This window comes from Dromiciops gliroides, chromosome 4 (genome assembly GCF_019393635.1).
Source record: "Dromiciops gliroides isolate mDroGli1 chromosome 4, mDroGli1.pri, whole genome shotgun sequence".
NCBI lineage: Eukaryota > Metazoa > Chordata > Mammalia > Microbiotheria > Microbiotheriidae > Dromiciops > Dromiciops gliroides.
The window spans coordinates 271,553,634-271,576,448 of NC_057864.1; the positions used below are offsets into that span (position 1 = coordinate 271,553,634).

The window sequence follows — 22,815 nt, forward strand, 5'->3', positions numbered from 1 at the left end:
TAATTTTTTTCCCCTTTAATTTCTTTTTTCAAGGCTGGTCTTCCAAAATAGACTGTAAACCCCTAAGATCATGGATCACATCTATATAAATATTTCACATGATATGGATTGTTGTTGTTTGTCAGGGTAATGTCATGACTTGCAGTGAATTGGATTTAAGTGAGGGAGGGTTGTGCAAAGTCACCAACCTCACTCTCTCCTCCAGAGCCATCTGGGGTGGTGTGGCAAGATAGATATCAGGACAACTGGAGATGGTCCCAGATGTTTAAGGCAATTGGGGTCATGTTTCACTCAGGGGCACACAGCTAAGTAAGTGTCTGAGGTGAGATTTGAACCCAAGTCCTCTGGACTCCAGGGTCAATGCTCTATCCACTGTGCCATCTAGCTGCCCCTATACTGTATGGATAAGCATTGGGGGAGAGAGGGCATTTCGCATGAAGGGAAAATGAGCAAAGATGTGGAGGTTAGAATGAGCACTGACAAAGAGGATACCAACCTGTCTGATTGAGAGGAGGGCATAATGAGGGGTTGGCTGTATACAGTGAGGCTAGATCATGGCATTTTTTGAATGCAAGGCAGGAGTTAACTACTTGACACAATCACTATAATTTGTTTCTGTTATGGAATCAATATAAGTACCTTACAATGAGAAAATGTACTCTACCAATGCAGATAGGCACCTGCTTTACAACTTAGTCTTAGAGCACTGTAGGTGACAGTGAGTGGTTAAGTGACTTGACCAGGGCTACCTAGCCAGCAAATATCAGAGGCAAGTCATACCCTCATCTTCCTAACTCCAAGGCCAATTCTTTATCTACTATACCGTAATATCATCAAGTAGGAAAGTACAAGATATTACATCTGTTGCCTTAGTGCCTTTGCACTAAATGGTTCCTCATATTTAGATACATTCCTTCCTAACCTCTGCATAATGGAAGTCCAAGCTTCCTTCAAAACTGGCCTGAGGGGCCACCATCCATATACTCCTTTCCTGATTCCTGCTACTTAGTTCTCTCTCTCTCTCTCTCTCTCTCAGTTTCAGAAGCCCTGCTCTATAAGACTTGGTGACTGACAGAATATAAGGGGATGAAAGAAAGGGATGAGTCAAAGATGACTCCAAGGTTTTGAGATCCATGCAGTTTCCATCTTTATTAGGCACTGCAGGAAGCAAAACAATTATAGCACCATAAGCTTGAATAGGGCAGCTAGATGGTGCAGTGGATAAAGCACCAGCGCTGGATTCAGGAGTACCTGAGTTCAAATCCGGCCTCAGACACTTGACACTTACTAGCTGTGTGACCCTGGGCAAGTCACTTAACCCTCATTGCCCCACAAAAAAAAAAAAAGAGCTCGAATAGATTAGATATTGACCTAATGTGTTGCTAAATTCTTCCACTTTTCTTTCTTTTTTTTTTTAAATATCCTTTGTTATAAAGGATAGTTCTTTAGGAAGGGGAGAGGGAGGGATACAGGGAAAAATCTAGGCAATACCAATAAAATCTATTTTTAAAAGACTGACTTGGATCAATATAAGACAAAAGGTATGACTGTATTTTCTGAAGTCCATCATTTAGCTAAAATCCTAGCTCACATATTATTTTGGGAAAGTCATTTAGCTTCCTTAGGCCAATGAAAGGTTTGGATTAGACCAGTTTTTCTCACCCTTTTTTGTATCAAGAACCCTTTTCTCTTTTAAAAATTATTGATCCATCAAAAAACAAACAAACAAAAAACAAGGGGCAGTTAGGTGGTGCAGTAGATAGAGCACCAGTCCTGGAGTCAGGAGGACCTGAGTTCAAATCTGACCTCAGACACTTAACACTTACTGGCTGTGTGACCTTGGGCAAGTCACTTAACCCCAATTGCCTCACCCCCCCCAAAATTATTGGTCACTTAAAGATATAGTATATAGTCTATGTATATTGATATTTATAGTATTAGAAATTAAAACTATTTAAAAATATTCAATGCATTTAAGAACTCTAAGAAATTCATTCTATGTTAACATAAATAACATTTTATGAAAAATAACTATTTTTAAAAACAAAAAAATTTAGCAAGAAGAACAGTACTGTTTTACATATTTTTTGCAAATTTCTTTTAATGTCATCAGGCTTAAGAGAAGACAGCTGGATTTTCATACCTGCTCCTGCATTAAATCTGTTTTACTATGTTGTTTTGGTTTAAGGCAGTGAGGTAGCACAGGGGATAGAGCACTAAGCCTGGCATGAGGAAGACTTAAGTTCAAATCTGTCCTCAGACAGAAGTTGTGTGATCTTGGACAAGCCACTTAACCTCTGTCTGCCTAAGTTTCCTCAACAGTATAATGGTGATAATAATAGCAACTACCTCCCAGAGTTGTTGGAAGGATCAAATGAGAAAATTTTTGTAAAGTGCTTATAATAGGCAAATAGAATCTTAGTATTATTATAAAAATAGTTTTAGACCCCACTTTGAAAACTGCTCAAGTAAGATCACCAAGGTTTACTAAGGCTTTAAATCCTACTTTTAAATCCACTCTTCTGTAGGTCTATTCAGCATACTTCCACTGACTTAATGGAGGAAGAGGTAGTGTGATATGGTGGAAAGAGCATTGGCTCTAGAATGAGAGGACCTAGATTTTATAACAAAATAAAGGCAAAAATTCTGAATGAACAGTAAAGAAAATATGAAAGGCTCTGATTCTCCTCTCCCTTAGTACTATAAATACATTTTTTTTTGTCCTGGGGAACGTAGGAGGTGAATTTAAGAAATCGTTTGCCCTCAGGAGGGCTGTGGTATACAGAATTAAAGCCACAATAAAATAAAAATAGAAGCAAAGGCTTTTCTTTAGGCATAGGTTCTCACAAATAAGAAAAGGAGGCATCTCAAACTGAATAGTAAAGTCATTCAGCCAATAAGCATTTTTAAGCACCTACTATATGCCCAGTGCTAAGAGCTGGGGAAACAAATAAAGGCAAAAGACAACTCAAAGTCTAATACATATGGGTGTCAAATAATTCCCAGCATGGTCAGCAGGCAAGGCCACACATGAGTTGTTGTAGGTGATTTAGGCACTAGCTTTGCAAAATTCAAGCATTTCAATGTGATCATCACAATACAATATAGTATCACTGGCTGTCCAGCAATCTAATTCATTGGAAGAGATGAGAATGACGGCTCTATAGGAAACTTCCGGTTAACCACTAGCAAGTGACCAAAATCAAAAATCCCAAACGGACATACCTTTGAGAAATCCAGCCCGGCATGCAGAGCTCAACAACTCAGAGCGGCAGTTGTCCCTCTGCAGAGTCCAGCTTTAGCAAAAGAAGAATGTGACTTAGTTTTAAGTCCGGCTAAACCAACTCCTCCCTAATCTACCCCAGCCACTTAAATTAAAAAAAAAAAGCCCTCATTTAAAAGACTCCGAGTTGAACTTTTAGAATATACATGGTAATATGAAGGCTAGGGCGGCTCCTGAAAACTCCAAGCATAACTGTTTCTTAACGTCCACCCTAGCTAAGGAGGACGGGAATAAAACCACCATCTGCAAAGCCGATAAAAATGGTTGCGACTAAGTATGTGAGGCTCGGTACTTAGACCTCCCCCGCTTTGTGGGGCAATCGGTGGCCTAACCGGGAAAATTCCATGTGCAGTTACTTGGGGCCCCCCTCCCCAAAAAAGGTTGAGATCATGAAAGTGCATCCCCACCGTTTAAGACTGAAACGAAAACATTCATCCAAATCTTCCGGTCTCCCAGGAAACAGAGTTTTGATGCCAGGGGTCATGCGAAGCCAACGCTCCCTTAATATACCTTTCCCTTCCTTTCCACTGGTGCCTAAGCATCTGCACAATCAGATCTACTAGACAGAGCGACAGTCCCCCTCAAAGAACACTTGCAGCCATCCCCAGTCTGGTAAATCCTCTTCTCCAAAGCCGACTGGAGGAGGCTGAGCCCCGGGCAATGGATAAACACAGTCTCGCAGCTCCCGGAGACAACCCTCCCCCTACCCCGCCGTGAAATAACTACCAACGTGGTACCAACCCTGCTAGGAGAGTCCGTGCGGTCCATCCTGGGGACTCTGGGAGGTTCTGAGACTGAATGGGCCTAGGCTGGCCAGCAAGCTCATGGTAAGGATCGCAAGAGAGAGAGCAGCTTTCCACCCACCAGGAGAAAAACAAACAAAAGCCAATGTGGCTTCTAATCAGGGACAACCAGTAGCATTCTCTGGCCAAAGTTACGCTGTAGCTCCCCTTGCTGGTTTTGGGTATTTCTGCACCCTCGTTCATTTTCTGGCATTGTAGCCTCTGGTTTTGCTTTGAAGAGGAGAGGGAGGAACTGGTTAGTGGTTAACCTCGAATAGAGGGGGAGAGATGGTAAAAATAAATACCTTCTTCTTGATCCTCCCAGACTTACACACAGAGACACAGATGTATACACACACACACACACACACACACACACACACACATAGAACATGCACACACATATTCAGCCAATAGTCTTTTTTTTAAGTGCTTTCTATGTAGCAAATACAGTGTTAAGTGCTGGAATACAAATAAAAATAGTGTTTACTCTCAAGGAGCTTACATTGTAATGGGGGAAGTCAGCTTATAAAAGGAAGCTGAAAGGGGGATGGGGGGGGCTCAGAGGGACAAAAGTCAGGAGTGAGAACATGGTAGAGAAAGTCCAGAGTGGAAGAACAAGACCTGGTTGGCCTGAGTAGCCTCCTTAAATGGAGATTTTGGGAGGAGGCAGCCAATCACAAGGAAAGGCACTAGGGGTGTAAATGGGTATATCTTTATTAATATTATATTTATTCTGCATATATTTTTGTGTATACTTGTTTCCCCCATTAGAATATATGTTCCTTGAGGGCAGCTAGGTGGTGCAGTGGATAAAGCACCGGCCCTGGATTCAAGAGGACCTTAGTTCAAATTTGACCTCGGACACATGACACTTACTAGCTATGTGACCCTGGGCAAGTCATTTAACCCTCATTGCCCCTCAAAAATAATAATAATAAAAAAGAATATATGTTCCTTGCACATAGGGATTATTTCTTTGTATCCCCAAGACAGTGCCTGGCACAAAATAGGTCCTTTAATCAATATTTGATTGATTTACTGCCAAACAATACAAAGTATTCTTATTTGTTGATACAAAAAAATGAAACAATCTCTTCTTGCAGGGAGCATATATTCTAATGGGGAGAAACAAGTACATATAAAAATATATACAGAATAAATACATTAATAAATACACTCATATATACCTCCCACTGCTGTACTACATTCTAATGGGGGGAGACAAGACCCTATAATATATGTCCAGCATAACACTTAACCCTCATTGCCCCCCCCAAAAAAATGTGTGTGTGTGTGTGTGTGTGTGTGTGTGTGTCCAGCATAAATGTAAAGTTTCAACTACACACAGTGCTGAGGGTTGAAAGCAGATAAAGTTTTTAATTTCAAAATTCTAACATTTAGCTACAGATTTAGTAGATCTTAAATCAGATAATCTGAGTTAAAATCCTGCCTCTGACTCCTCCTATTTGTGTGACTGACCATGGGCAAGTAACTTCACCTGTCTAGGCCTTGGTTTCCTCTATTCTAGAATGAGGGGATTGGATTAGAAGACCTCTGAAGTCCCTTAGCTCTAGATTAAAAATTTAGGTCTCTCAACTAGAACTCAAAAGTAAAAGCAGAGAACTAACTATATTTGGGGTTTTATTTATATGAACTAGAAGTTGAGAATCCTGATTTATGATGTTTTAGGACTCACTATTTAATAGGGATGTATTATAAATATAACATATATGGTTATAATCATAGCTAACATTTATATAGTGCCTCCTATCTGCCAGGCACTGTACTAAGCATTTAAAATAATATTATCTCCCATCTCTTTAGATCTTCACAACAACCCTAGGAGGTAAGCAATATTATTACCTACCTTTTATAACTGAGGAAACTGAGACAAACAGGTTGGTTAAGTGACTTGCCCAGGGTCACACAGCTAGTAAGTATCTAAGGCTGGATTTTAATATGTGTGTGCATATACAAATATACATACACATAGATACACATATGTTTATGTGTATACATATACATTTATGTATATATACATATTAAATGATTACTAGGTACAGGCATTTAAAATTTAAACATTTCCCTGGATTGTTTTTACAATGTGTAGATTCAAAGTGTGAAAATGAAACTAGACTCAGCTACAACAAAAATAAATTCATGTCTAGTTCCTTAAATGACATACCAGTAGTATAAACTCAGAAAAATAAGTTTGTCGTATGGTAAGGATCGCAAGAGAGAGAGCACATATAACACATATAACCTTAAAGGAGAGTACCTCTGCAGTGCCTGGCCTGGGAAGTTTCAATCACATTAATTCAGTTCAGTTGACATTTGTTAAACATTGTGCAAAGCAGGGAAGCTAGGTCTTTTCGTAGGGATATGTCTAGGAGTAATAGATTGGAAGAAGACCCTTTGCAAAAGTTTGCTTTGGGTCCCCAAATTTAAGAATATGAAATAGCTTAAAATAACCAAATTCTCTCCTCCCCTGTGTTGGTGGTTTTTTTGTTTGTTTGTTGGGTTTTATTCAGTAGGCAGTCTGTATTTTGATTGTAGTATTCCTTCCTGTTTTCTTTATCTATGAATTTAACTTTCCTAATTCACCATCCTTGTAGATGGGAGAATTTCAAAGAACCCCAGAAGCTTAAGTAAGAAGGGATCTTAGAAGCCAAATAAAAACTGAAGCATGAATCCACCTTGCTTTTGCTCACCATTTTTGTCAATCTGCCAATAAACATTTAAGGGTCTACTGTGTGCTAGATACTGTCCTGGATGTACACAAAGAAAGCTCAGGGCATTATTTAGGCCACTAGCATTGGACAGAAAATCAAGAATTATGAGTTACAGTAACTTTAATGAAATCATATTTTTAAAAATTATTAGTTCATTATAGTATTTCTAAAGCTTACCCTTGCCAGGCAAATTAAAAGCTGTATGCCCAGACTAGATTGGCCACAGTGAAATATTTTGACAAGCAGAAAGTTAAATGGACAGGACTGGTTCAGAGGGTTGCTCTGTAGCCCATATCCTGTTGGCAAACAAAACCTTTTTTATTCTAAGACACCCAAGTCATTGTTTCTTTATAAAGTCTCTGGTCCCTCCCCCTTATCATTTTAATTTCAAAACTGAATTTGTGACTTTTTAAAATGGGAAGGGGGGAGGAAAGAATGTTGGTTTCTTCGAGATGTGAGGCACTAAATTATAATTAAATATTCCAATTAAACTTTTGGCCTCTAATAGCTCAAGGGCCCTTTTTACTATGGGGATATTATCAAAGAAGAACCAGACACCTCAACTGACCCCAGAAATATAATGATCTTTCTTTGAAATAAAATTTTTGATCCTACTATCTCTATTCTCTTTGCCTTAATGAAATTTTAAAAAATGCACTATGTCAGTTGACCCAAATTGATCTTTTGAGATATTTTTAAATGCCAATTCCTCTAGGGTTAAAACACAACATTGAGAAGGCTGACGCCAGGGTTTGAATCCACAGGTAGGCCCTAGGTATACAAAACTCAGCATTTGTTATCTGTCTGTCCCCTTCTCAATGTCACCATCTTCCTTTTACAGTCCCCTTCAGCCCCATTTCCCAACTGATATATTTCCTAGCCCTACAAAAATAAAGTAAAATATTTGACATTTAAGCCCTACTTCCAGTTACTAATAGATTGTTTTTTTTCATGGAGCATGAGTTTTCTGCCTGTTCTGAAGTAGTTTCCAAAAGATTTAGCTTCCCAAAGTAAAAGAACATTTGAGTAGTGAAGAGCCTCAAAAGCAGATTTCACCCTAGCAGAAATGAAATAAATGCACTTGGCCTTTAAGAGACAGAGTATGAGCCGCCTCTGTGAGATCCAGCATGCAACGCTAATTTGTAAGACTACAAGTCCCAGCATACGTCACGGTTACCTTATTTAGATAAGAGGGAAGCAGTGCAAGTAGGGCTCTGTAGCAAGATGGGATTTGTAGTCAGATTATGCCTGAAACCATTGATAAAAAGTTGTTCTATTGTTGTGCACAGTAGCAGAAATATTGTTTGATGAAGAACTGTGAATGACTTAACTGTTCTCAGCAATACAATGATCTCAGACAAACGCAAAGGACTAATGATGAAGCATGCTATCTGCCTCCAAAGAAACAACTGATAAGGACTGAAGACAGACTGAAGCATGCTATTTTTCACTTTATTTCTTTCATTTTTTAAATTCAGGTTTTCTTGTACAAAATTACTGATACAGTAATGCTTTACATAATTGCACATGTGTAACCTATATCTGATTGCTTACCACCTCAGGGAGGGGGTGGGGGAGGGAGAGAAGGAAGAATAAAACTTTAAATAAAAATGTTTATTTTTTTAAGTTCTGAATATTTCTTCACCCATTTATGTATCTCTTCCAAGTAGTGGTTGCCCTCATACTCCAGCATCTGTCTGGACTGCTAAAAAGGACAATCCCTTGTTACACATTGTTATGACTGATACCTTCCCTATTAAACTGAGCACATTTACCCAAGAACTGAGTCACCTTAGAATTTCAGAGCCTATACTCCACAATTCCGGTTTTGGAAAAAAACAGCTGAGGAGAGAGTAAGGGAATGTGTTGTGATCATTTGGGGAGTAGATGTGCTAAATATATGCTACTTTCATCCATTTTTCCCCCAGAACACAACAATGTAGTAATATGTCAGCCCTGAATTTTATGTTACAAATCTTATGGGGAAAGAACACTTGCTTAAATGTATAAAAACAGAATCTTTATGGTTTGGGTATCAGAAGAATATGAAATGGAAAACTTGTCAATCCCATGAGGAACCTTACTTCATAACCAGTATTAAAGCTGAAAAAGAATGAGTAATTTCATCTAGAAGGCAGGAATGCTTTTTTTTTTTTGCCAGGCAATGAGTGTTAAGTGTCTTGCCCAGGGTCACACTGCTAGTAGGTGTCAAGTGTCTGAGGTCAGAATTTGAACTCGGGTCCTCCTGAATACAGGGCTGGTACATTATTTACAACACCACCTAGCTGCCCGGAAGGGGCACCTTTTTTACGTCATAGATCACTTTCACAGTCTGGTAAAGTCTACGAATCCCTTCTCAGAAAAACACTGGATTTGTTGTTGTTTTAATCATAATTGAAGGAAATGCTAAGTTTCAGTTAGAGGTTAATGAAAATATGTATTTTTTCCCATCCAAGTTCATGGAACCCCTGAAATCCATCAGAGAAAGGGATTCTTTGTGGGCTCCATGTTAAGAACCCCTGGGTTATAGGGGGGCCAGGCAGAAAGGGGAGAAAGGATAATGGGAAAGATCATTTGTCCTTGGAGATTTCCCAGCTAACAAATGTGATTTTCTTTTCAGGGTTCTTAAGACTACAACCTTTAAAAAAATCAAACAACTGCATTTAAAGATGGGGGTAGGGGAAGAATGTGAAGAAGAGTGAAGGCCACTTTACTGGGAAAGAGAGAGGAAATCCATATATAGAGATTTTCTCCATTTCTCTTGATCCCAATCCATTTTTTCCAACATAATTTCTCTAGTACTCCCCAACACTTGCTTTCTCATTAAGGTCTGAATATCTACTTAGTGGAAAGTCTCTAGTAATGAATAGTAATCTATACCTCAGTAGGAGAGAAAACACCAGTCTACAACACCATCATCCTCTATCCTTTTTTGCTCTTTGTCCAGTTCTGCAGGGTCAGAGCTATGTTTAACTATATTTAGAAAAACAAAGCAGATAAAAAGTATATGTTCCCCAGACCACAATTTCATCAAACTGATCTATCAGAATACCTATATCCATATCTATATTGGTATAACAAATGGACAACGAGATGGAATTATTTGGGGGGACTTGCGATCTGGATGGGGGGTAGCTCATCCAAAGAATTGGAGGCTTATTACTAATTTTTTTTTCCTTTTTGGTGGGGCATTGAGGGTTAAGTGACTTGCCCAGGGTCACACAGCTAGTAAGTATCAAGTGTCTGAGGTCAAATTTGAACTCAGGTCTTCCTGAATCAAGGGCTGACTCTTTATCTACTGCACCACCTAGCTGCCCCCCTTATCGCTAATCTTGTAAAATAAAAAGAGCTTTATTAGGAGAGAGGAATATGGGAATAAATCACTAAGGAGAACAGTCCAACTGGCAAAAGAGAAGAGCAGGTCTTTTGTATCTTTACAAAACAAAGAAAGGGAAGGGCATTATGAAGCACTGAGAAGGAAATGCTACAGGGAGGGGATTTTGGAATAATGGGGCATCAGCAAGATACAGCAGCATCCATCCATATCTTGCATATCATCTTGCAGACCTTGGTATAGCTTATCAGATTACCAGGGTTGTGCTTGGCAATATTCATTCCTGAAGTGGGAGACAGAGCTGCCCCTACCCTAGGGGGAGAATTCAAGGATTACTTGGGGGTTGGGATCTTTAGGTTTCTTGGGGTCCCACTGCACCAAAATTGAAGTAGAAGAGAATCAACTTGGTTTCATTTGAAAAATTACTCAGATCTTTCAGTAATCTGAAAATATTTCCTCCTTCAAAGAAACCTTTTTAACATAGTCTCCTGTTGACACAATATGAATATTAAGCATAGAAAAATCAAGGTTTGGAAGAGTTAAAATCACAACCCAAAGGCCAATGGAAAGATCATGGTGGACATAAGTGGCCTATGACAAACCATGATTTTCATAATAACAGTATTAACATAAATGACATAATTATAAATATGTGTGACATACTTATAAGGCCAGTCACATATCAAGCAATTATAGACCACAGTTTCATGGGCTGACATGTATGTAGTATGCTAGACAATTTACTGAGAACTGACTGATCCCCACCCACTCCCCATTCCCAGGCCAATGAATTGCCTGGGGCTAACCAATCTTTGTCAATTCCAGACTCTTGATTGACTTATGGATCTCCCCCAAACAAACTATCCCCTCCCAAAGATTCCCTACCTCACTCCCTGGACTTTAGGTTATTAAGTAAAAGGGTCCACTTACATTAAGTAGCTTCTATTTAGAATTAACTAGTTTCTATACTTAACTCAAGGGCAGTCTTATACTTCCTTTTGTTCTCTTACCCCATATAAACCCTGTCCTCAGTCCCCATCTTTGGGTATTCCTAGCATTCTTGCTTTTCGATACTCTGAGTTATAACTCCTCTGCCCTAATTAAAGACCTTATTTCTCCTATATTGATTGTTTCATTAATTTTGGGGCTAACAAGTGCTTTGTAGGAGCATACTTGGGCACACGTGAAATACAGAATAGCCTCTCTGGTATATCTTCTAAGGGAGATTGAGAGAATTTAGACAATAATTTCATAGAGTGACAGAACACAGAAGGGATTCGATCCCTCCCTATCTCCACACTATGAAAACACACATTTACCAAATTGCCAAGGGCTACTAAAGAAGAATCAACAAACATTTTTAAAGTGCTAATTATGTGCCAAAACTCTGATTGAGAGTGTGGATTCAGGGACATAATTGAAACCATTTTTTCAAGTTCAGAGACCTTATGCTCTTCAGGGGAGACAAAACATAGATATGACATTGGGAGATACAAATGTGATAGAATGTGATAGAATTGGGAGATACAAATGTGATAGAATGTGATTTTCATCAGAAAGAGCACTAAGAGATATGGAAGAATTAAGAGTGGCTTCATGTGGCATTGGATCTGAGTCTTATAGGAAAGTCGGGATTCTAGGAGGAGTAAGAAGGAAGTGCATGGAGAGGGGGATAGTCTGTGCAAGCCCATGGAGAGAAGAGATGGAGTGCCATGTATGTTGAGGTCTCTTTGGCTGGACATGGAGTGCATGATGGGAGTAATGTGTAATAAAAGCTAGAAAGGTAGATTGTGAAGGGCTTTACATTGCCAATGTTAAAATAAAAACCCCTGTGAACTACTAAAACAGAAGAAACCCCAGGTCTAAAAGGGGGACCTGGAATGAGCCAGAGTATTGACATGGGGCTTAGGACATGTTGAGGAATTAAGACACTATTAAAGTCTAGCTCCCCCTACTAAATATCAGGACTAACATACCTAAGAAGTCAGGGGAGATAAAATTCTATAGCAGCAAAGTCAATTAGGTATGGTTACTACCTGGGGCAGTGCCAGGAGACAGAGATAACTCCAGAAGTCAGGACCACCACCCCTCTCTCAAGCTTTTCCCACCCCAGCCCTAAAAAGGAACTTTTCATTGTCAGGTGTTCATCTCATCTATCCTCTATAAAAGCTTTTGCCTTCTGTTCTGGGAGGAGAATGTTTCTAAGCCATCTTCTTCAACTTCCCTCTAGGTCACTTTCTCTAGAGCATTTTATCCCAATTGGACTATGTGCATGACTTGTAATTCTTTACAGAGGAATACCTAAGGACCACTACCACCTATTTCCCCATGACAGTATGATCACAGTTTATGTAACCTCTGTGTTTTTTTGTTTTGTTCTGTTTTGTTTTTGGCAGGGCAATGAGGGTTAAGTGACTTGCCCAAGGTCACACAGCTAGTAAGTGTCAAGTGTCTGAGGCCGGATTTGAACAGAAGTCCTCCTGAATCCAGGGCCAGTGCTTTATCCACTGCGCCACCTAGCTGCCCCTATCACAGTTTATAAAGATTACAACTGTATTTATTGCCAGAGAAGAAAAGTTAGCAAGCTAGAGCAATGAGACAAAGTTCTTATCTGCTTAAAGAGGAGTAGGAAAAGGTGAGGTAAGTATACATACAAAGTGGGGGTAACAGAGAAGTTATCTATAAATACAATAAATCTGAAAACAGGAGCATTGATGCTCTTTAGATAAGTCAGAAAGCAAGATGTTAGCTTTAATCTCTGGGCTGATCAAGACTGGTTTCAGTAGTTGCAGCCATCTCCAAGTTCAGCTAAAGTTTACTTTGCAAAGGATCACTGGTATGTCAAGAAGCCCTGGCTATCAGAAGTCCTCCTGATTATTGGCTAGTTGTGTTATTACATTGTCTGATTCCCCTGTGAAAAAGGGAAGCTCTAGAATATTTAGTTGGGGACTACAAAGCATTACAGAGCTCATGTCCACACCAAACAGTTTAGATTTGCGTGTTTGTGTGTATATGTGTGTGTGTGTGTGTGTGTGTGTGTGTGTTTGTTAGTGGCTGTTGTTGTCATATGGAATCCAGCTCCATATGACCCCATGGACTTTTGTCTTAGGGGTTTTCTTGACAAAGATACTGGAGTGATTAGCCATTTCTTTCTTCAGTGTATCCGCATTTTACAGATGAGGAAGTGAGGCAAATAGGGGTTAAGTGACTTATCCAGGGTCACACAGCTAGTAAGTGTCTGAGGCTAGATTTGAATTTGTGATGATGGTGGTAGGAGGTGGTTAATAGGGAGCCAATGGAGTTTGTAATGTAGGGAAGTAACATGGTCAGACCTACATTTTAGGAAAATCACTTTGGGAACTGTGTAGAGGATTGATTGAAGTATGGGTGGGACTTGAGTCAGGGAGACCAATTAGGAGGTCTCCAAATGGCTACCTTACCTAGATATATTGTAATAATAATAATAATAATAATAATAATAATAATAATAATACTTTTGTAGCATTTACTATGACAGTATGCGAAATCACAGGTTACATCATAAGCAAATTGGAGAAGCAAGGAAGAAATTATCTTTCAGATTTATGGATATGGGAAGAGTTCATCACCAAACAGGATAGAAAAGATGAGAGAAGATAAAATGGATAATTTTGGTTAAATGAAATTAAAGAATTACAAATCCAATGCAGCTAAAATTAGAAGGTAAACATTTAAATGGGGGGAGAAGGGGAAATCTTTGAGGCACATTTTTCTGATTAAAGTCTAATTTTCAAAATATATTAAGAATTGAATCAGATTTCTAAGACTAAGAGCCATTTTTCTATTGATAAAAAGTCAAAGGATATTAATAGGCAGTTCTAAAGGGAAGAGATCCAAGATATCTATAGTCATATTTTTAAAAAATGCTCCAAATCACTAATAATTAGAAAAATACAAATCAAAGAAGCTTTGATATTCCACCTCACAACCATTAGATTGGCAAAGTTGACAAAAAAGGAAAATGATGAATGTTGAAAGGGATGTGGGAAAACAAACTCATTAATTCTTTGTTGGTAGAGGCATGAATTATTCAGCCATTCTGGAAAGAATTTTAGAACAATGCTCAAAAATTAGTAAGCTGTGTGTGCCCTCTGATACAGTGATATCACTATTAGGTCTATACCCCAAAGAAATCAAAGAAGAAAAATAGCAGCTTTAAAAAAAAAATTGTGTCAAAGAACTGAAAATTAAAGGGGGTCCTCATCAATTGGGAAATGTCTGAACAAGCTGTGGCATATGAATGTAAGGGAATACTGTCAAGCTGAATGAAACAAGTGGGATGTTTTCAGAGAAACCTAGGAAGATTTGTATAAAACCAATGCAGATGGAAGTGAGCAGAACAAGGAAAACTTTATACTATAACACAACATTATAAAAACAACTTTGAAAGACTGAAGAATTCTGATCAATACAATGATCAATCATGATTCCAGAGAACTGATGAAAAATGCTCTGCAACTCTGGACACTGAGTTAATGAACTAAATATGCTGAACACACAGTTTTTGATAAGGCCAGTATGTGAACTCTGTTTTGCTTGACCATTGTGATAAAATAATGGAATTTGGCAGAGCCCCCCAGGGCCCTGCCTGATTGATTTAGTATTGTTTGAATTGGGTGAGAATGAGAAATGGACTAAGTACCTATTTGGGGATGATTAGATATAGACCACACCTGGCCTGCCCTGAGTGCCGTGTTAGTGTACTACTGATGTCACTAGGGGACCACTCTCAGCCATGCAACTTGAAGGACCTCCCTTTTGGGGAAGGGAGAGAAAAAGTAGAAAAATGGAACACTAGATGAGAAAAGCTCTCTTTCCTGTTGGTAAGCTTCCAAGAGCGGACTGGAGAGGGACTGCACAACTGACTCCCATAGAAACAATGGATCCCAGGTGGTGAGTTAACAGAAACAAAGCCAGCTCTTCAAATTAGCTGAGCTGGAAGCAAATTTGGGGATTGAGTCAATCTTTGCTAGAGCCAGGGAGCTTATCCATTTTTCCCTTCCCCTATACCATTTTTCCCTTCCCCTATACCCTTGTCCCTGGCTTTATTAATTTTACCTTTGTTGTAAATTTTATTCCCATTAATAAAACCTAGTTTGTTTGTGGAAAAGAGGCTGTTAATCTCCTTTCTTATTAGCCTGGGAGAAATAACTAAAAAAGGCAGTTTGGAAGAGAGGAAACTTTGGACCTAGAGGTCCCTCATTATTTTCTGAACCCCAATATTACAGTGAGCCACCCAATTAACTCTCCCATAATAAATTTGGCCCTTATACCATGTATGCTTATTATGAAAGTTTTTGTTTCCTTTTTTTTTTCTTCAGCGGGAGAGGAGGTAGTAAAAATTAATTCAAAATAAAATAGCAACAAGAAAAGGCTATTGCAATAGGTTAGGAGAGAGATAATGAGAGCCTGAACTGGGGTGGTGGCTGATAAGTGTAAAGCAGAGGTGTCTAACTTGTGACACACAGGCTGCATGTGTCAGAACCAGATTAAAATTAATTGTGAAATGTTTTAAAAATTCAATAAAAATACAGTACAACATAGAAAATGTTAATTTGAGGTTTTCTAAGTTCAATTATGCAGTCCACAGGTATCCAGTTCTATCTGAGTTTGACACCACTGGTATAGAGAGTAGGATGGATGAAAGAGATGGTGAGAAAATAGACATGACAAGATTTAGCAACGCTTTGGATACGAGGGTTGAGAATGAGAAGTTGGGAATGATATGGATATTATGAACTCAAATGACTAGAAGGATAAAGGTGCCCTTGACAGAAATAAAGAAGTTAACAAGGGGGTAGGTTTGGGATAAAAGATAATGAATTCTTTTTAAAAATATGTTGAGTTCGAGATGCTTATAGAACATCCAGTTTGAAATGTCTCAAAGTTGTTGGTAATGTAGACTGAGTGCAAGAGAACATTTATGCCTGACCATGGTAGATGTGGTAGATGTGGTAGATGTGGTAGTAGTCATCTGCATAGAGAAGATAAGCCCATAAGAATTAATGAGGTCACCAAATGAGTATAGATAGAAAAGAAGGGGGCCAAGGTGACAGGACTAGAACACATCCAAGGTCAGAAGGTATGCTGATGATCCAACAGAGAGGCAAAGGAGAGTAAGAAGGAAAAAATTAGATTGGAAAGAAGATAACCAAGAGGAAGCAATGTTATCAAAACCTAAAAAGGGACCAGTATCATTGAGAAGGTGATCAACAGTGTCAGATGTTGCAGAGAGGTCAAGAGAAGTGTAAGGGGCTAAAATTCTAGCTAGTCTGTCTAAAATATCTAATGAGTGGTCACCAATAAATTATAAGCTTTAGCAAGAGTTAGACTTTTAAGCATTTATTAAGGAGAATAAGAATTTGGTAAAGAGAAAGAGAAAAGCCTAGATTCATCTATCTATCAAAGGGAGAGTGTATTTCTAGCTCTCACCAGTGTCCTGATGAAATAGAGAGCGCCAGCCTCGCCCCTTCTTCCTCATACAAGCAAACGTCACTTCCTGATGCCAAAGAACCAGATGTCTTGCCTTCAGATGCCTTCTCCTCATGGCGGAGCTTTGCTACAGTAAGTCTCCAGCAGGTGGCATCATTCTAATCTTTACAGAAGTGAAGACTTGATTAGACTTGGCAATCAAGAAATCACTGGTAGACAGTAGTTTCAGTTGAATGATGAATTGGGAAGCCAGATTATAGAGCCTGGCAAAAAGTGAGAGGAGAGGAAGGAAAGTCACAAGTATAGATTTCTTTTTCTAGGAATTTGGCTGTAAAAGGAAAAGCAAAGGAAGATGGTAGGGCTCAGTGAAGATTTCTTAAGAAGAATAAATATTTCACATCTAACTTAGGGAATAGTTTGATGCTCCTGTTGAAGAGTTATTCTAAAATAGAATCATAGTGTTGTAAGATTATAGATTCAGAGCTGGAAGGGACCTTAGAAATAATCAAACAACCCCATTTTACAGATAAGGAAACTGAGGCTTAGAGAGGTTCATATAGGTAGGCTGTAGGGGTTGGGTTATTAACACTGGAGTTGAACAATTTAGTTGGTTTCTCACATGGTTACTGTGATGGAGACCTTAAGGCTGACATATGTGGTTGTTTTGGTATTTTTTGGCGGGGCAATGAGGGTTAAATGACTTACCCAAGGTCACACAGCTAGTGTCAAGTGTCTGAAGCCGGATTTGAACTCAGGTCCTCCTGAATCCAGGGCCAGTGCTTTATCCACTGTACCACCTAGCTGCCCCCAAAGCTCACATACTGTTTTAAAATTTTATTTTTGTGTTAGAGTACTTAATAGTCAGGAAGGACCTGGGTTCAAATCTCATTTCTGACACTTAACTAGCTGTGTCACTTCAGGCAAGTCCCTTAATCTTTTGGGGTCTTAAGTCTATCATCTGAAAAAATCAGATACTCGTTTTTCAGTATGGTTGTAAAGCTCAAATGCAATGTTTTACACATTTTACTGTACAGTATAAAACCCAGCATAGGGATTCTGTCCATCAAAACAAGGAATGGTTTAGTAGAGAATAATAAGAGGGTAAGGAATTTGCTCAAGACCACATAGCTAGTGTCAGAGGCTGGATAAAAATTATATACATTCATGTAACCTATAAAGCTTGCAAATATCTTCCCATGTATTATTCATTTGATCCACACAACAAACATATGAGGTGGGTGCTAGTATTATTCCCATTTTAAATATGAGGCAACTACGATCCAATGAAAGGAAGGGTCCAGAGTCTACCATAAGTAAATGAGATGGAATTTGAACCCAGATCTTTTTCACTCCAGGCCCAGTAGTCTATCAACTATGCCAGGCTGCCTCTAAGGGTCTATTTAAATGTGAATTATTGTTATAAGTCGAGATCTCCTTCATGTTGTATTTCAAGTCCATGTCTCAGTTTAGGGTAATCACAGTGACCACTCTGTAAACAGCCTTCCTTTCCAACCTGCCTGAGTGCTAGACCCATAGACTTCCACATTCTACAGGGAGCTTTTCCTAATCCCTCCTTGCCTCGCCAACCAATAAAATCACCTTATATCAAATTTGTATATACCTATACATGTACATGTGATCGCCTCCATCCAACAGGAGATCCATGAAAATGAGGATTATTTGTTGTCTTTGTATTTCCAGCATCTAGCACAGTGCCTGGTATATAGCCGAGGATTAATAAATGATGGTTTATTGCTTGCCCGACAGCCACGTCCTGATCACATGACTGCTTGCCTAACTGAATGCCATATCTACAAACTTTCTGAGTGCTGGAAGGACTGCCAGAACTGCCTGCCTGACCCCTGTACAAAAAGGCTCATGGCCTGTCCTTGTTGGATTCATGGACTGCCTTCTGGACTATGGCTTCTACGTGCCTGAATGCTGGACACCCGAGTGCTAAACGCCCTGCCTCCCTGTATGCTGGGCGGATCGATGCCCTGCCTGCTTCAGGTTGGACGCTATGTCTTCCCTCCCAGCCTTCCTGAGTGTTGGACGCACTGCCTGCCTGTATGCTGGGCGTATCGACTCCCTGCCTGCCTCAGTACCGGTCGCATTGCCTCCCAGCCTGAGTGTTGAAGGCGCTGCCTGCCTGTATGCGAGGCGCACTGATTCCCTACCTGCCTGAGTGTTGCACGTACTGATTCCCTGCCTGCCAGCGTGTTGCACGCATTGCCTCCCTGCCAGCTTGGGTGCGGGGCGCACGGACGCGCTTAGCTTGCCAGGGACGCACGGCTGGACGTCCGCCGGCCCTGGTTGGCTCCTCCAGCCCGCACCTGTTCCTGCGGCTGCCCCTAAACACCCGACCGCGGCTGCCGCCTCGTGGGGGTCGAGCGAGAGGGAGGGGAGGAGGGAGATACTCTCGGGCCGCCCGCACTGGGCATGCTCAGAGAGCCCGGCACAGCTTTCGGCGGCTGTGTAGGCAGCTGGAGAGCAGAGCCGTGACCGCGAGCTGGCCCGACTGAGAGACGCCGCACCTCCCCGGCTAGGCCCCGCCGCGCCTCGGCCGGCCGTGGGCGTCCACCCAGCCAGGTCCCGCAGCCCGGCCGCCCACCCTCCCGCGCCGCCCCCGGCCCGCCCCAGCCCGGCCGGCCGCGCTCTGGCGCCCTGCTCCGGGAAGATGGCTGCCGTCCGCCGGGCCCGCAGTCACTGTCGCTGCCTGGTGCGCTTCTCCGACCGAGAACTCTGCTAAGCCAGGCGGGCCGGAGGAAGAAGAAGAGACCGAGCCGCGACACCGCGCCCCTGGCAGGGAGAGGGGCAGGGCCCGCCCGACGCGGGGAGCCAGCCCCCCGCTGCCGACCCCGCGGCCGCCGCCGCAGCAGCAGCCGCCGCAGCCAGCATGGTAATGTAACCCGAACGTGGCGGGGGGTCAAGGGAGGGGGCCCTCCCTCCTTCCCATGGCCCCCCTCTCCCCCAACTCGGGACCGGTGGGAGGGGGAACCCGCGCTCCGGGTCTGGCCAATGGCAGGAGCTGACTCAATGCATGTTGACTTAATGGGTGTGAGAAAAGTGGGCTGGCTCCCTCCCACCTACTACTCCTAGTCTGTCAGTCAACAAGCATTCTAGGAAGGAAAGAAACAGACATTTATTAAGCGCCTACTATGTGTCGGGCGCTTTACAACTCATTTGATCCTTGCTAACGACCCTGCGAGATAGGCGCTGCTATTATCTCCATTTTTCAGACGAGGAAACTGAGGCAGGCCAGTTAAATGAACTTGCCCGGAGTCACGCAGCTAGCCAATAAGGGGCTGGAGTTGGATTTGAACCAAGATTTGAACTGTTGGCACAGCCCTCCAGCCTCACTACCTTGGCGACCTGTGGATTCCCATCACACCCTTCCCTCATCCCCTCCTAAGTGACTATCCTGAAATTCCAAAGACTTCGGTTTTTCTTGAGGAACATTCAGCCTCCCTCCCCACCACACTTCCCAGTGACAGGTCAGGAATCACCTAAGGAAAGTGAGCCCATGGGAGAATTTTGGAAAGTAATTTTAGAGATAGGAGCATTTTGTTACTTTGGTCTTTTCTTGGAAACCAGATTAAATTTTTAGTTCCCTCTCTAGCTCATGGGCATACTCTGTTGCCTTTTTTGGAGTCGGGGGTTTCAGGGAGCCAACAGCTCCCTGTGGACAGGGCAGGAAGCCCTGGGAACAACACTAGCCTGGGCTGTGGATGGGAAGACTTTGGGTAGGCTGTTCTTGTTGATAGCCTGACCTTGTTGAGTTTTGTGGGAAGGCTTCTTATAGGCAAGAAAGTGTGGTCTGGTGGCATGGGTTGTGACCTTCCATATGGGCCACTTTTTAGCTAGGCTAAACAGCAGGGAACCTGGTAGTCCGGTGAAATTTATGGGCTCCGTTCTCAGAATAATATTTTCATATGCATAAAACAAAATGCATAGAATTACAAAAGAAGCCAATTACGTTGAAATAGTTACTGACTTTTTTTTTTAAACAAGTTGGTAGCTAATTTTATGTTTTAAGTTTATAGTTCTAGCAACCAGGGAATGGTCCCAAACTAAGTGTTGATTGCTAGTTAATAGCTCCTTCCAATTTTGGCCCTCTTTTTTCTATTTCTCCTAATTGTGCAAGGAAAAATACTCTGACTTGCTGTAAATGAATAAAGGGCTCCATTACCATTCTGTGAATGTAAATTATTCCTGATTGTTTCCCATATCATTTAAAATTATTTAAATTCGTTTGCAGATAGTGGGAATTTTATTAGATTACAAAGTTTTCAAAGCAGAATGCCTTCCCCAAGTCTTATCTTTTAGGGAAGGCTGTTGGGAGAATAGATGTATCAAAAGAAAGATAATATGAAAGTTAAATACAGAACTGTCACAAGATACCATCACAGGCCTTTAGGTTCCTTGAGTCGACCCGTCTGATGTTGTACCTACCATTTATACTTCATTTCGAGGTTTTTGGGGAGTGTGTTGAAGGGAATGGAATATAGAAGAATAGAAATTGGAGAGGATGGATGACTATTAGAATTTCTACTAGACTTGATAATGATGCAGGAGGTATTCAGGTCAGGCTTGAAGTTTTCTCTTTGAACCTTTCCAGAGGAAACTGTAGATCCTTCTTGACCTTAATTTGAATGTCTAAATGAAGTTGGGTACCAATGTCTAATAAAAACTTGCTAATTTCTTTCTCCTTATCCCACACTCAATTCTTTCTTTCTTTGAAAACTGAAAATTTTAACTTCTAAGCTTGGGACTTGATTCCTAGGACCAAAGCAAATTTGTTGAGTCCTGATTGTTTTTTTTTTTTAATTCCATAACAATTTACTATTTGAGTGAACACTGTTCCCTTCTTCATGATTATTTGTCTCAAAGCTCCTGAAAGTCTTAGCTCAAGACTTAAATGTTTACTATGTTAGTGAAAGGCTAGTTAAAGTCTGGCCACTGAAGATAAGAAAGAAAGCAAGAAGTCTTCTATAAATAGTTATTTGTAAAGTAATGTTGCAGGTTGAGAATACTACAAAAAAGTAGTGAAAATATGACTGATGCAAAATTATTTTCTTTGCATTTTCTATGCCATTATAAAAAACTCAAATCCAGCTAAAATGTACTAGAACTTTACTGTTTTTAGAACATTACATTAAACTTCAGTTGTGTATTTTTTCCTTGTAACCATAAAAGGAAGATACAAGGCAATTTCCTTGGTTGCCACAATTTTTATGTGACTTAGCACATTTAGTGTTGAGCAAATTCCTTTCCCATTTCTGTAGTAACTAATAACTTAACTTGTAGAGAATCTCCTAAGAGCTCAGTTTTATTGGTAGTTGTGGAAGAAAAGTCTGAGAGATACATTCTGATGTGAAAAAAACTTTGTTGGGCCGTTATTCACCAAAGCAACACCCAAATATTAATTGTTCTTTTTAGAGTTATTCCTGATAATAGCAGTCTGGCTTTACCCCACATTGAGCAAATCTAATATAGGGAAACCTGGATTGAAAAAATAAGCAGTAGTTAGTATTAACAAATTGTCACTTTACACAATAATTTGATATAGTACCATTAAAGAATCAATTTGCCAGTACATTTGAAAAATAATCCAGTTGGTAGAAGTTAGAATCTCACATATTTTTAGGAATATGCTCTTAGGGAAAACAAGCAATCTTTGTAATAATTCATTTATGTAGTGATTTAAGGTTTTGTTTTGTTTTTTTACAAGATGTTTTATTGCAACAATTCTATGTGGTAGACAATTCAAATATTCCCATTTTACAGTCGTAGAAACAAGGCTTAGAGAGCTTATGACTTGCCCATGGGCAATATCTAATAAGCTTTAGAGCCAGGATATGAACATAGGTGTTCTTACTCCCAGGTCCATCTGTCTTTCATACTACACTACCAGATACTTGAATAAAACATTCTAATTTGCTGACTCTCAAACTAAAGTAAATCAAACAAAAAAAATACCCTACTTAATGAACCTGGTCAACTTGGAACTTAGTCTAATTTTTTTTTTAATCTACTGAGAACAAAACAGACATACTATTTTCTGAGTCAAGTTCCTTGGAGTAACTCACAGAAAATTTGTCTAGATGTCAGGAACTTTTTCATTTTCATGAAACACTGCTAGTAATTAAAAAAACTTTTTTTTAGGACTTTGTGCATTCTAGACACTAACTCTTTGAGTTCTGTTTCTCT

The 22,815-nt window shown here is 40.3% G+C and overlaps 2 protein-coding genes across 7 annotated transcripts in view; one reads left to right on the forward strand and one right to left on the reverse strand.

The window, feature by feature from the left end:
* Nucleotides 1-4,163, reverse strand: part of CILK1 (ciliogenesis associated kinase 1) — a 97,772-nt gene extending 93,609 nt beyond the window's left edge. For 3 of the 5 annotated variants that reach the window (XM_043962407.1, XM_043962405.1, XM_043962408.1), the window contains exons 1-2: nucleotides 4,025-4,163; nucleotides 3,226-3,296 (exon numbers count right to left, since the gene is read on the reverse strand). The gene's annotated coding sequence lies outside the window, so the exon portion shown is untranslated. Of the gene's footprint in view, nucleotides 1-3,225; nucleotides 3,297-3,690; nucleotides 3,936-4,024 lie in introns of those variants that run through there. The other 2 variants (XM_043962409.1, XM_043962406.1) reach the window with 1 other exon arrangement.
* A 14,178-nt stretch (nucleotides 4,164-18,341) lies between these two features.
* FBXO9 (F-box protein 9) overlaps nucleotides 18,342-22,815 on the forward strand; it is a 36,404-nt gene continuing 31,930 nt past the window's right edge. The window contains exon 1 of one of the 2 annotated variants that reach the window (XR_006356420.1): nucleotides 18,342-19,504. Coding sequence is in view for 1 of the 2 variants with exons in the window: in XM_044004881.1 (XP_043860816.1) it covers nucleotides 19,502-19,504 (3 nt within the window). In the remaining variant the exon portion in view is untranslated. The remainder of the gene's footprint in view (nucleotides 19,505-22,815) is intronic. The other variant, XM_044004881.1, reaches the window with a different exon arrangement.